The sequence below is a fragment of the Anabas testudineus genome, chromosome 11 (assembly GCF_900324465.2).
Source record: "Anabas testudineus chromosome 11, fAnaTes1.2, whole genome shotgun sequence".
In the NCBI taxonomy this organism is placed as follows: domain Eukaryota; kingdom Metazoa; phylum Chordata; class Actinopteri; order Anabantiformes; family Anabantidae; genus Anabas; species Anabas testudineus.
Window position 1 is genome coordinate 8,880,719 of NC_046620.1, and position 12,050 is coordinate 8,892,768.

The window sequence follows — 12,050 nt, forward strand, 5'->3', positions numbered from 1 at the left end:
CAAGTGAGCAGGTATCGATATTATTTGCGACAGGTTTAAGATTTCAAAATGAAAACTACTCTCCTGTCTTGCATGCACCACTACCTCAGCCATGCCATAAAGTGTGTGACGTGGCCTACCGCTGCAGAATGAAAAGGCAAACTCTGCCCAGTCGGGCAGAAGGTGCAGTGCAGTGTGGGTCATATGTACATGGATACAGTCCTCCACGTCTGAAAACTGGACTGTGGCAGAAGAAACCTCAGGGATGGAGAGACTGCTGAGGAAATGTCGGATCAGAAACCAGCTGGTCAGGGAGTGCATGGCCGAGTGCCTCGGAGTCTACGTCCTGATTGTAAGTGTTGTTTGGTTTTTTTTTAATAATAGGTAATAAGTCTTTATTCAGTCTACACAGTAAATGCCCGATGAAGGCAGCATTAGGTATGTGACAGTTCCCTTTAATGATCACACTTATGTTTTAAAGCAGCTAATGAATCCTTACAATAGACAACCAAGGACTTTGGCCTGAAAGACAGAATAAGAGAGTGACGGCAAGTGGGGGGTGAGGATGTGTGAGGTAAACAGGGGAGGGTGGGTGGCTGGTGGAGAAATCCCTTATCAATAACTTAAGAATTGACTGGGATGTGTGTTTGTCTCCACCGGCCAGGATCATGTTGTCAAACTGTCAGAGCAAAGAACATTTACAACACCAACCATAAAGCAGGTTCCTCAGTATTGAAGTCCATAAAAACTGATTACACCAAGGCAGCGCTGGGTAGCTGCTTATATCTCTGTCAGCTGTAAAGTGAGATGATGAGCACAATTTTTAGGAATTACAGCGCCTGTATCAGTCAAGTCTTCTGGACATTATCAATCTTTTAAAGCACAATAAAGTCATTTTGTTTTCCCCACAGTTTTAGGTACTCTTATATTCTATTAATAAAGCTCTTCATCTCGTGCCATTGCAGCTATTCGGATGTGGCGCCGTTGCTCAGGTGACGACGACTCAAGATAAGAAGGGGCAGTACCTGTCAATCAATCTGGGGTTTGCTCTTGGTGCCACATTTGGGGTCTTTGTGTCCCGTGGAGTTTCAGGTATGAGACTGGTTGACAGTAGTTTATATGTGCATACAAAAAGTATTAAATATGTCAATTTGCATCACTTTAAATTATTTATCTCTCGCATCAGACCTGGGCTCTTATTTCACTCTTTCTTTTAAAAGGTGCCCATCTGAACCCCGCTGTCTCTTTGAGTATGTGCATTTTGGGCCGACATTCGTGGATAAAGCTTCCTTTCTACGTCTTCTTCCAAGTGCTTGGAGCTTTTCTGGCAGCAGCCACTGTTGGTCTGCAGTACTACGGTGAGTTTTCAACAGCATTCACTACGATCACAGTCACACTCTCATTAGGGACTGGAGCTTTCCAACCCTTTGAAATGATAGTGTACATGCACTTTGTTTTTTTGCATCTGTTTGCAGATGCCATTCGGGCGTACAGTGGTGGCGAGCTGACAGTGACGGGTCCCACAGCCACAGCAGGCATATTCTCCACCTACCCAGCAGACTACCTCAGTGTGTGGGGAGGTGTTGTGGACCAGGTCAGATATTGTCCCTCACATCAGGATTAAACATAGGAATGCTCTAAATCTTACACTTTATATTGTGCAGCAACATCACTAAAATCGTATTTACCATAGTTTGATCGTACTGACACTTGGTCTCTATCATATAAATCTACTTAAGCTCAGTACCTGAGCAGACAAATATAAAGATACTCCTGCTTTTTCATAATTCCCATTTTACTACTAAGACATTTATCTGCTGAAATAGTTACAGATATCATCACCTGTTTGTCCCCTTTTGGAAACAATCCTGCTGGTAACATTAGGTTTACAAACCTTGGCCTGAATATAGAACTGGCTGTGCACGTAACACGTTCTGCACATATGTAACGGTTGCCATGTTATCCAGGTGATAGGCACAGCTGCTCTGCTGCTGTGTGTCCTGGCTCTCGGGGACCAGAGGAACAGTTCCCTCCCTGAAGGTCTTCAGCCTGTACTAGTGGGAGCAGCAGTGCTGGTTATTGGCATCTCAATGGGCTCAAACAGCGGCTATGCCCTCAACCCAGCCAGGGATTTTGGGCCCCGATTGTTCACGTGCATCGCCGGCTGGGGAGTAGATGTTTTCAAGTTAGTAGATTAACTCAGGACATTGTTGTTGTCTACAGTTGAAACACTTTCTAATTTTATTACTGTTTATTTTATTACTGTTTATTTACAGATTATGGTGGAAAGTCTGATTTAAAAGTAACCGTAGGGTCTTTGCAGGGCTGGAGGAGGTTGGTGGTGGGTACCTATACTGGCTCCATGTGTCGGTGCATTGCTGGGAACTCTAATCTATGAGCTGATGGTTGAAGTGCACCATCCTCCCACACCGTGTGAGCTACAGACTTGTCAGGAGGTCACAGAGAACAGGACAGGGCTGGAGCTGAAGACGGACTGTGAAAAACCCACCTAGTGGTCAAATTAAGTAAAGCTGGATAATGCGACTTCCTTAAGATGAGTTCTGTGACTCTGACAATCCCTGAACTTTTGCTTTAATGCCATAAAAAAAAAAAACACTTTGTTTTATGACTATCTGCTAAATTAATAATTACCAGCAGCTTCAACAGGATTTACTTCGTGCTAATTATGGGCTAACGTGCTAAAAGTAAGATGAATGTAAACAATCATCAGCTTCTGAGTCCTATGGTTGAGAGCGTGTTGGCGCTTCTGTTGGCCTTTAGAGGAACCTGACACAGCTGCTAACCAGAAGCTGATCAACCTGTTCACTTGTCGAGTCAGTTTTCTCTTTTAAACATTTATTTTGAAACAGCACAAAAGTGTATGGCATTTCAGCAAGCAGACCACAACCATGGAAAAGAAAATGACATGAAATTTCCACTATTGAGCTATATAAATATGATATCATGACATATAAAAGATACAAACAAAACAAAACAGAAAAATCCACTCGTAGGCCTCCGTCACACAAAGCCTGTTTTTGGAAACATACAAAAGAAACGTGAGTACAGCAAGCACTGATCCTGTAGATAAAAAAAGAACCATCTCAAAGAGATAAAACATTTGTATTAATACACATTAAGACAACACAACCCCCACACTCTCCCTCTGCTTTGTAATTACAATGTATAGCTACCTCTGGAGGGGGGGGTGGGATTCCTTTTTTCTTTTAAACTTCAAATTGTTTTTGGAAAAAAAAAAGGGAACAGTACAAGTACAAATACTATACGTATTCACATTATCATAGCAAGTTACTAAAACCAGAACGCTTTCTTTTAGTGTAATTATATGTATTTACATGGCAAAACTCGTACACGTACTACTGACAGGAAGCCTGACCTCTCTTCTAGCTTAACAATTAACATCACACATTACTCACACTACACAGGTTACAGAGCTTCAGTAACCTCGTCTCCTAATGAAATGCCTTCAGAAAGTCACATCTCATGTCTCTGTTGCAGGTAAATCACACTGTCTAGTAAGATTCGACGCAACGGACTCACACAAACACCAACAGCAGTCATGTGTTCTGTATAAATAAATATTATAGCAACATAAAATCAGTGTCAGATTCTCCATTTTTGCTTTAAATATCTTAAGATTTCAGCCTGATCGGTTTTACCAGCTGGAGCTGATAAAGCTGATCTAATGCAAGGAAAAATGAGCATGAGGCAAACGAGTATGAATACCATGAACGTTGTGAAGTACAAAAATATCGGCACTACAGCTGTCAGGAGTACACAGGGAGGTGGATGTACTAAAGTATGTGTTACATGAAGAAACAGGCAGGTGGGTGCAGTCGGCGCAGAGTGAGAGTGATGGAAAAAGAAAACGTATTAGACACAGTATGGCTGATGTATAAATGCTATACTTGGTGGGGCTGTTTGAGAGCTGTTCCACTCACGAGTCTATCACAGGTGCGTTCAGTTAAGTGACCAGTAACATGATCAAACATGCAGTTACAATCGCACAGAGGTGCCATAGATAGAGTAAAAGTGTTTATGGTGGCTAAAAACAACTGCACAGGAAGCAGCTCGGTTTCATCTCGGGGGTCAACATTCATATTCTACAGCCTCTCTGCTCAGTCATGACCCTCAGCTCCTTGCTCTACATGATCTGTCGTCAGTCTCAGAGGACCCGCCGCCCTCTATTGGGGCTTGTCTGTCTTGTGTGCGGTGAGGAAGGCCATGCCGTGGGTCCTGAAGTGGGTGTTGAGGTCTGTGGCCTTGTCGAACCGCCGGCCGCACACCTTGCAGCCCAGATTCCCCTCTCCGTCCTCTCCCAGTGCCTGAGGGGAGGCGGCGGGGGAGCCGTCTGGAGAGCCGTGAGCACGCGGGGTGCTGCGGTCCGCATCGCTCTGGGTGTCCCGTACGCGGTGAGTGATGAAGCGGTGCCTGCCAAGTGAGCCGGCTGACGCGAAGCAGACGCCACACTGCAGGCACTGGAAGGAGGCGGTGTCGGCTCGATGCTGGGGGATGTGGCGCTGAAACTCTGCGCCATCCTCAGTGGAGAAGCCGCAGGGGACGCAACGGAAAACACTGTCTTCTTCATCTAACTCGCTGGGTGTCAGTGATGTCGATGCTGTCGACGCCCTGGTTCTCTTTGCAGGACCACCACCATCCTCGCCGTCCTCTGTGGCGTTTTCTTCTTCGTCTCCTGCCCTGCCTACTGGAGGTCCGCCCTCACCATCATGCTCTGAGGAGCTCCCCGGACCTTCCCCCCCTGTGGCTGCTCGCTTCCTGGTCATAGGGGGACCCTGAGGACAGAGAGGGTTTGAACTACTGATAGACAAGGCAAGCAAAAAGCAGGCGGTGAATTTATATCCTGATGAATACAACTGATGAATAGGAAAAACACTACATTTATACAGTATGCACCACTGTACTACTACTACTACTACTACTACTGCTATTGCTACTACTGAGTAAACAGGCTTTCTGAGTGGAAAACAAAGTTTTACTATATAAATATAACTATTTTAACTATATTACACTGTGTTGACTGACCTGCCCATCTGTGCTTCTGTGATGCAGCCGAATATGCTTGTCCAGTAAGAAACGACTTCCAAAGGTGCGTTTGCCTTCTGTGCAATATCTGAAAAACAATTACAGATTTATGGGACATATTTACTTAAAATAACACTGAGATTATGTGACATAATAACAAATCTTTCATATGCAGTAGCTGGATGTGATAACCACATTAGACTCCCTGAACACAGAGTCATCTTGATATAAATCCATTAGAAATTTGATTGTTTAACTACAATTTCTAAAAAAGTACTGTTGTTGCTCAGATATGTTAATATATCGACCTGGATGATGTATTGGTTTTGTTCTGTTAGTTTAAAGCACAGTTGTGGGTCATTTTTTGTTTAATGAACTATAAAACCTTTTCTTGTTTTATCTTTTAGATTTCATGTGATCAAATATTGGGTGACTTACTGGCAATGGAAGACTCTCTTGTTGCCCTCATGAATGACACGCTCGTGACGTCTGAGGCTGGAAGACGTGCTGAATGTGCCTCCACAAATTCGACAGGGGAACTTTGGAGTTGGCAACACACACACACACACAGATAAGATAAAGATACAGTAGATTTCAGTAGCCTGTTAAATTGTTCAAATTCAGTGCACTGACATTTTGAAACCCTTGCTGTCTGTAATCACTGTAATCGCATGTCTCACCTTGCCGTGCTCCATCTTCACGTGACTCAGATAGTCCTCGTTGTCAGTGAAGGTGGTCTGACACTGGGGGCAGGTCCACTCACTCTGGGCGGTGGGATGACTGCTGCCCCCTGCAGCTGCTGCGTGAGTGCTTGGAGCTTCGTAGTCTTCGTCTGCATCATCGTCATCATCTTCCTCCTCTTCTTCTTCCTCCTCCTGTTCCCGGCCCCAGTCTTCTCCGTCAGAGTTGTCAGGCTTTCCAGAGGACTTTGATTTGAGGCCAGAGGGACCAGATGTGTTGGCCGGGGCTGAGGCAGGGTTAGAGGCATCGGACGGGGACTCCTGTTTGGCTGATGGGCCTCTGTGAGCAGTCTGTTGTTAAGGAGGAAACAAATAGACAGCACTCAGAATTACTTAATTTACCTTTAAAGCTAACAACAACTACATCAACTCAAAATGTAATTTTCATCGCTAAAAGAGCAACTGTACTTGGCATAGAACTTAGGACAAGGTCACCGCAGAGGAACCTTGCTAAGGCCGATCCAAGATTTGCTGTATGCCTTTGTTGACACCACATCCATTGTAGAGAGCAACGAATGGGCAACACATAAAGGCAAAGGGCTCATTTGTGAATGGCTGTAATATTATGCTGCATCTCTGAACATCTACTAATTACACAACATACCTTAATATGCTCCATCATGGAACCTTTCTGGGCATAGAGCTTGGTGCAGTCCGGACACTTGAAGACATGCACTTTTTGCTTGGCTAAATGAGTGTCAAAGTGCATGTACAGCAAGGGTTTCTGGGTAAAAACTGTATCACACATCACACACTTGTAGATCATTCTGCAAAATGAGGAAGACAAAGGTAAAATAATTCATATTCCAAAGAACTTGACCATAACTCTCAGATATTTATCGACACATGGGTTGAAAATAGTGGAAACAGTTCACGTACTTGGCCTGTCCACCAGTGAGTGTTGGGTGCTGGGTGCTGATGTGACTCTGGGCGCTGGGGGAAGACTTGAAGGCCATGGGGCAGCTGGGGCACTTGTGGAAGACCTCGCAATGAGCAGTCTGAATGTGGGATTTGATGGAGTTCAGCCCACCAAAAACGACCTGGCAGCTCGAGCACCTTGACAAAGTCAAAATGTGACACATAAGACATCTATCAAAGAACAACACTACCACCTGCGCAGGTAAAGGGATCTGCAACGTGGTGCCCAATGTTGTTCATTTTATTGAGGATTGTTTGTTTTATATCTGAAGAATACATTCTGGACATTTGTGGCAGTCATGTTGACTTTTAGCCACAGTTCACAGAAGCAGTGATGTGACATGTTAAAGGTTTTGGAAAAGTGTTTCCACACCTGTAGCCAATGCGCCTGGCAAAGTGCAAACAGGCCTCCTCCAGATGGGTCTGGAAGCTGGCCTGCCGGGCGGTCCCTCCACACTCAGGACACACATGAGGCGCTCTGTGTTTATGGATCCTTTGATGGGCAGACACGGCACACGAGTTAGGCAGCATCATGGGAGGCGAGCATTGCGTACACGTCTGAAATAAAAAGAAAAGGACATTTATCAGTGAGCAACAGAAGAAACCATTACCAAGACACACGCTGTGCTCTCATCGCTGGGACTCACTGAGTTGGGAGCAGCTCTTATCTGCTGGAAGTGTGTGACCAGCTCAGCTTTGCCAGAAAACTGTGTCTGGCACTCTGGACATTTGAAGTTGTTGTACTGCAGCCCCTCGGCCTTCTTGCAGGGCAGAGGCATCAGTGCTTGGGGGCCCTGTGGTGCACGACGGACCGGTCGGGGCTGAGAGGCAGCAGGAGATGTAGCATCCTTCAGTGGGCTGGAGCTGGCGGAGATGGTGGGGCCACCAGCTGTGGTAGAAGGAGAGGAGACTGGAGGAGAGGAGGACGAAGAGGAAAGCAGGCCTGGTCAGCAAAAAGTTGGAAATGAGAAGAGACAAATGAGACGTGGCAATGAAAATGGATCACAAATGTTGTTGTTTTTTTCATTTTAATCAGGAAACCATATTTTTAGTAGTAAAATTAATATCTTTTGGACTGCTGCAGTCAAAACAAACTGAAAATGTCACCTAGGACTCGGTTTAATATTCTTCAGAGTAATGTTGACAGAGACCAAATGAATAATGAATTGAGAAAATAACAACATAACTAAATGTTGACTTCAAACATATCAAACACACTTTGTGCAGAACTTTTACTAAGGCTGCAAAGATTCGAAGGTTTACAAAAACAAGAGCTAAAAGCCAAAAACATCTAATAGGAGCCAGAGAAGGACACAAAGTAAAAATCAAAGGAAGCGGGTCATGGCCACAACAGCTGTTTTCCAGACACTGATGGTGCATTCAGTGTCACCGTTTATAGTAATGAATGAATGAGTGAGCCCAGTGTATAATGGCAACTGAGTCACGAGGTAATTTATTCCACTAGATGATCAACAGAAAATGTATAAACAATTTGATGATAACCTTTATTTAAGAAAATGCCAAGCGATATTTTATGTTTTTTTTGTAATAGTAAATGAAATAACTTTGGATTTTGGGCTTTCAGCTGAACAAAACGCCACGCCACACCGGACACAAACATTATTTATCAATCAATTAACAATAATAATCAGATAATTAAAATAATGATTAACTGAAGCCCTACGTACCACCGATGGGTGTTATGTCCTGCTGTCCAATCATCTGCTCCACAGTGACAGGCCTCATAACCAGGTGTGAGCACTGCATGACCAGCCCACGCTCCTTATGCTCCCTGGCATGCAGCAGCAGGCTGCACTTGTTGAAGAAGGCCAGCCTCTTAGCACAATGGTTGCAGGTCACCTCGATGCGGAGTGATCGTCGGTCGTAATGTCGAGCCAGGCTGCGCTCCAGTGCAAAAGCGTCTCCGCACTCCAGGCAGCGGTACCCAGTGGCTGGGAGCGGGAGACCCCACTCGGGTGGTGGAGGAGCCGAGAGGTCAGGCTTGTAGCTCGGCAAAAGATTCTTACTGTTCAGAATTTTGTTAAAAGCTTCCACCAGGCTTGACTGACTGCGGGAGATGACAGCACCTGTGCTGTTTACGATAGAGGCGGGTTTGTTTGGCTGAAGTGTGCCACTGCCTCCATTAGCTGTCTTAGTGGCTGTACGTACACTGATCCCACCAGCAGCGACTGAGAACTTGGGAGAGGAGGCCACAGCGGGAGTTACAGGCAGGGCAGCGGATTTAGTGATGCTGACTGCCGTGGCAGAAACCTTGGCTTTGTCAGATGCAGCCATTTTATTTTGGACCTTTGTGGCAGCAGCTAGCATTACGCTGCTGGCGGCAAGTGTAGACACAGGTAGAGCATTGAGAGCACTTACTTTCTGGGATGTTGTTGTCATGTGACCAGGGGACGCTTCAAGCTTTTGGCTCTTGTTTCCTAACACCTTACGTTCCCCAGTTTTAGTGTCCGAACCTTTTCCTGCATCACCCCCTTTAGGTGCTACCCTTGTAACAGTTCTGGTGATTCCACCTGTGGAGGTTTTAATTGTTTTTATTCTGACTTTAAGCGGTCGAGCTGGAGCTCCAGATGCAGCAGGTGCAGCTGCAACTGATTCTCCGCCGTCGGTGGACAAGGGGTTAGACTTGCCATCATCCAACTCCATCTTTTCCTCGCCTGTACTTGCATTGTCTCCCTTGTCAGCTTTGCCATCAACAATCCTATCAACCCCATTCCCCACTTCCATCTCCTCCTCCTCCTCTTTAGGCTCCCGCAGTTCAGGAGGAGGTGGAGTAGAGGCCACCGCAGGGCTGGAGCACCTCTTAGGTGTGACTTGAACAGTTGATTTTGGAATCTCTGGTTCAGGACTCTCTGGTGAGTCCCTCTCCTCTATGACATGTTCTGGGTGCCTGTCCTCCAGATGGGGACTTTCTGTTGAGACAGACTGGACGGTTGATGTCGCAGATGCCCCCAAAGGAGCGTCCCCAGGTTTGGGGTGAGATGCACTGGATGATGTGGGCTGGGCTGAGACTGAATCAGACTTGTAACGTCGGCTCAACTGAGCACAAGTTGGCGAGTCTGGGTTCTCCTGGATTACCAGCGGACTCCCCAAATCAGGGTCGGAATCATCCTCCTCCATCTGCTGGTGATGAAATCCAGCAGAGCCACTTTTAGGAGCGCCGTTAAAAGGGGGAGATGAGTGCAGTGGATGTGATGAGAGTGCAGAAGGTGGAGTCGGAAACAGAGGCTTGGAAGGCGGAAAGATAGGCGAGGCTTGTCCGACGGGCCCACCTGCAGCCAGAGGAGATGACCCCGCGGACAGAGAGGAGGTTGAAGGTAATGAGGCTTTGATCCCATCCGCCCTCTCTTGCCCTGTATCCTGCTGCTGCTGGTGCTGCTGCTGTAGAAGCTGCATTTTCCTTGCTCTACCCACAGGATCCCCAGACCCCTGTGCCACAAGTGGTTTGAGTCTGTTGAAAATGTTACCGCCTTGCTTGTGAGATTTAGCTGCACCAACACCTGCTGCTTCCGAAGACACTTTAGGGGTGTTCATCGACCACGGCGCTCCATTCGACTGGGCCTGACCGAGGGGAAGGGTTGTAGAGACACTTGATGTCCCAAAACCATTGTGGTTGAGAGCCTCGGATTCAGCCATCCCTGGAGCACATGCACCGAGTCTGGGACCCACATCTACCCCAGTGATCACATCAATAGGATCCTGGTCTGCGTCTCCGTCCCCACCATCAACGGTTTCAAGGCGTACCTTATTCTTCACAATAACACTAACAATTGATGTGTCAGCCTGGGGATCTGAGGGGCTTGGGGGTCTTAAGGATGATCCAACACCCACTACGCTGTCCGGTTTTCCCAGAGGTGCACCTGTAGTTCCGTGGGGTCCCTCTGCCTCATCTGGGGCAGACTGGATGGCCTCTTTGGCATCTATGTCAGGAATGTCAAATGCTGCCAACAGGTCATCAAAATCTGGGGTCTTCATGTCCCCCATACCGGGATTGGCTCCTGTAACACATACATTTAAAGGTTAAGTAGCAGGAAGCAACAAAAATGCACAAGCATCATCCTTCACCAACCTTTGGTTTGAATTGCTAGCATCATACCTGCAGCAAAACCTCGACATGCAAAATATTGAAACAGTTATTAGCCATTAATACGTCTATATTTTCAAAATAAATTCCACCCATTACATTTCTTGTATGCACATTAATTTGACACAAATAGACGATCCACAGCAGGTTAGCTTGTTATTCGGGAAGCCAGCTAAGCGACTGGGATCCTGCACTAGCATCTCTGTTAGCCAGCTAGCGCTAGCGTTTCTGCAACCAAAGACGTCTCTGGAAACAGGTTCAACACCAATTTCCTATGAATGGGAAGCATTGCTTGAATAATAATTTCAGAGCATGCAAAGCATTACAGCAGTGGCCATTTGAGAAGCGGTTCAGCAGGGACAGTGTTTGGTAGCAGCGACCTCGGTTATATTGAGCTAACGATGTTTCTTCCCGACCGAGCTTGGCTAGCTGGCCGCTGAGCTCCAGCCAAGACAGAGAGGGGTCATTTAGCTAACTAGCTAGCGCTCGCAATTTAAAAAAGCAACTGGAGCTGTCTGCTTGGCTGTGATTTGACAGCGATAACAACCAGGTGAACGTAGGGTCGACGATGTCACAGAAGGCGATGGATGAGTTTGGGATTTTTGTTTAATATTACATGTATTTTGAGTGTTTACCTGGATATGCGATTCCCGACTATCCTAGCTCGTTTTCAGCTGAAAATGCTCTGCTTCCCGTCACATGACCTCGGACATCCTATCAGGCTGTGATAGCGCTGGAAAAATGCATGGAGGATGCTGCAAACGACACGTATTTTTATTTGTGCTGGCAATTACATAAAACATCTATTACTGTCCTCAGACTATTTTAAAACAAACTCAGCTTGTTTTTTTTAGTCGGTATATTATTGCTGCCTAAAACCGAGCACCCCTTTTTGTTATTCCATGTACTGCACTGTCAATGTGAGGCTCACAGGGTGATATTAAGAAAACAAAACACCAAAACGCAACATATTTACATAGGTTTTTATTGCAAAAACACAAAAACATAACAGGAGTGCGCCTATCACAAATTCTCTCCATGTGGGTCAAGTATCAGTGATAATCCTATGTAGAGAAAGGTAGGTAAAGAGGTATAGGTAGGGTGAAGAGCGCACAAGGGGTTTTGAGATTACAGCCATGTTACAATTTAAAATACCAATTTATGATATTGGGCAATCAAATTATGCACTAAATAGTCATTGAAAACAGTTTTTATTTTATTTCTTCGATATTGGTGCTTTTGAGTGT

General features: G+C 45.8%; 2 protein-coding genes and 1 non-coding gene across 4 annotated transcripts; 1 reads left to right on the plus strand and 2 right to left on the minus strand.

Annotated features, from left to right (window-relative positions):
• The first annotated feature begins 229 nt into the window (after nucleotides 1-229).
• aqp10b (aquaporin 10b) lies at nucleotides 230-2,628 on the plus strand. The gene is made up of 6 exons (XM_026348502.2): nucleotides 230-331; nucleotides 945-1,071; nucleotides 1,200-1,337; nucleotides 1,455-1,573; nucleotides 1,947-2,164; nucleotides 2,303-2,628. Exons 1-6 carry the CDS (start codon nucleotides 245-247, stop codon nucleotides 2,490-2,492), a joined length of 879 nt encoding a protein of 292 aa, XP_026204287.1. The 5' UTR covers nucleotides 230-244; the 3' UTR covers nucleotides 2,493-2,628.
• Nucleotides 2,629-2,845: 217 nt separating this feature from the next.
• On the minus strand, nucleotides 2,846-11,489 carry znf687b (zinc finger protein 687b). Of its 2 annotated transcripts, none has more exons than XM_026348501.1 (10): nucleotides 11,439-11,489; nucleotides 8,390-10,717; nucleotides 7,349-7,611; nucleotides 7,075-7,259; nucleotides 6,663-6,839; nucleotides 6,388-6,550; nucleotides 5,724-6,074; nucleotides 5,482-5,582; nucleotides 5,044-5,131; nucleotides 2,846-4,793 (listed from the first exon to the last, which is right to left on the minus strand). In XM_026348501.1, exons 2-10 carry the CDS (start codon nucleotides 10,701-10,703, stop codon nucleotides 4,185-4,187), a joined length of 4,251 nt encoding a protein of 1,416 aa, XP_026204286.1. In that variant the 5' UTR covers nucleotides 10,704-10,717; nucleotides 11,439-11,489; the 3' UTR covers nucleotides 2,846-4,184. The 2 variants fall into 2 exon arrangements, with proteins under 2 accessions (XP_026204286.1, XP_026204284.1); XM_026348499.1 differs by having other exon boundaries at nucleotides 2,847-4,793; nucleotides 7,349-7,644.
• LOC113155535 lies at nucleotides 6,184-6,318 on the minus strand. Its single transcript, XR_003298143.1, has one exon. It is a non-coding gene; the product is annotated as a small nucleolar RNA SNORA13 (small nucleolar RNA).
• Nucleotides 11,490-12,050: the final 561 nt, after the last annotated feature.

What these genes read in the sequence shown, in the direction of transcription:
- aqp10b (XM_026348502.2), top strand. Translation starts at nt 245, where the DNA reads ATGGAGAGACTGCTGAGGAAATGTCGGATCAGAAACCAGCTGGTCAGG. An exon ending in GGGGAGGTGTTGTGGACCAG is followed by an intron (nt 1,574 to 1,946) that starts GTCAGATATTGT and finishes CATGTTATCCAG; the next exon opens with GTGATAGGCACAGCTGCTCT. An exon ending in TGGGGAGTAGATGTTTTCAA is followed by an intron (nt 2,165 to 2,302) that starts GTTAGTAGATTA and finishes GGGTCTTTGCAG; the next exon opens with GGCTGGAGGAGGTTGGTGGT.
- znf687b (XM_026348499.1), bottom strand. Translation starts at nt 10,703, where the DNA reads ATGGGGGACATGAAGACCCCAGATTTTGATGACCTGTTGGCAGCATTT. An exon ending in TAAGAGCTGCTCCCAACTCA is followed by an intron (nt 7,260 to 7,348) that starts GTGAGTCCCAGC and finishes TTTTTATTTCAG; the next exon opens with ACGTGTACGCAATGCTCGCC. An exon ending in ACAGAAGCACAGATGGGCAG is followed by an intron (nt 4,794 to 5,043) that starts GTCAGTCAACAC and finishes CTCTGTCCTCAG; the next exon opens with GGTCCCCCTATGACCAGGAA.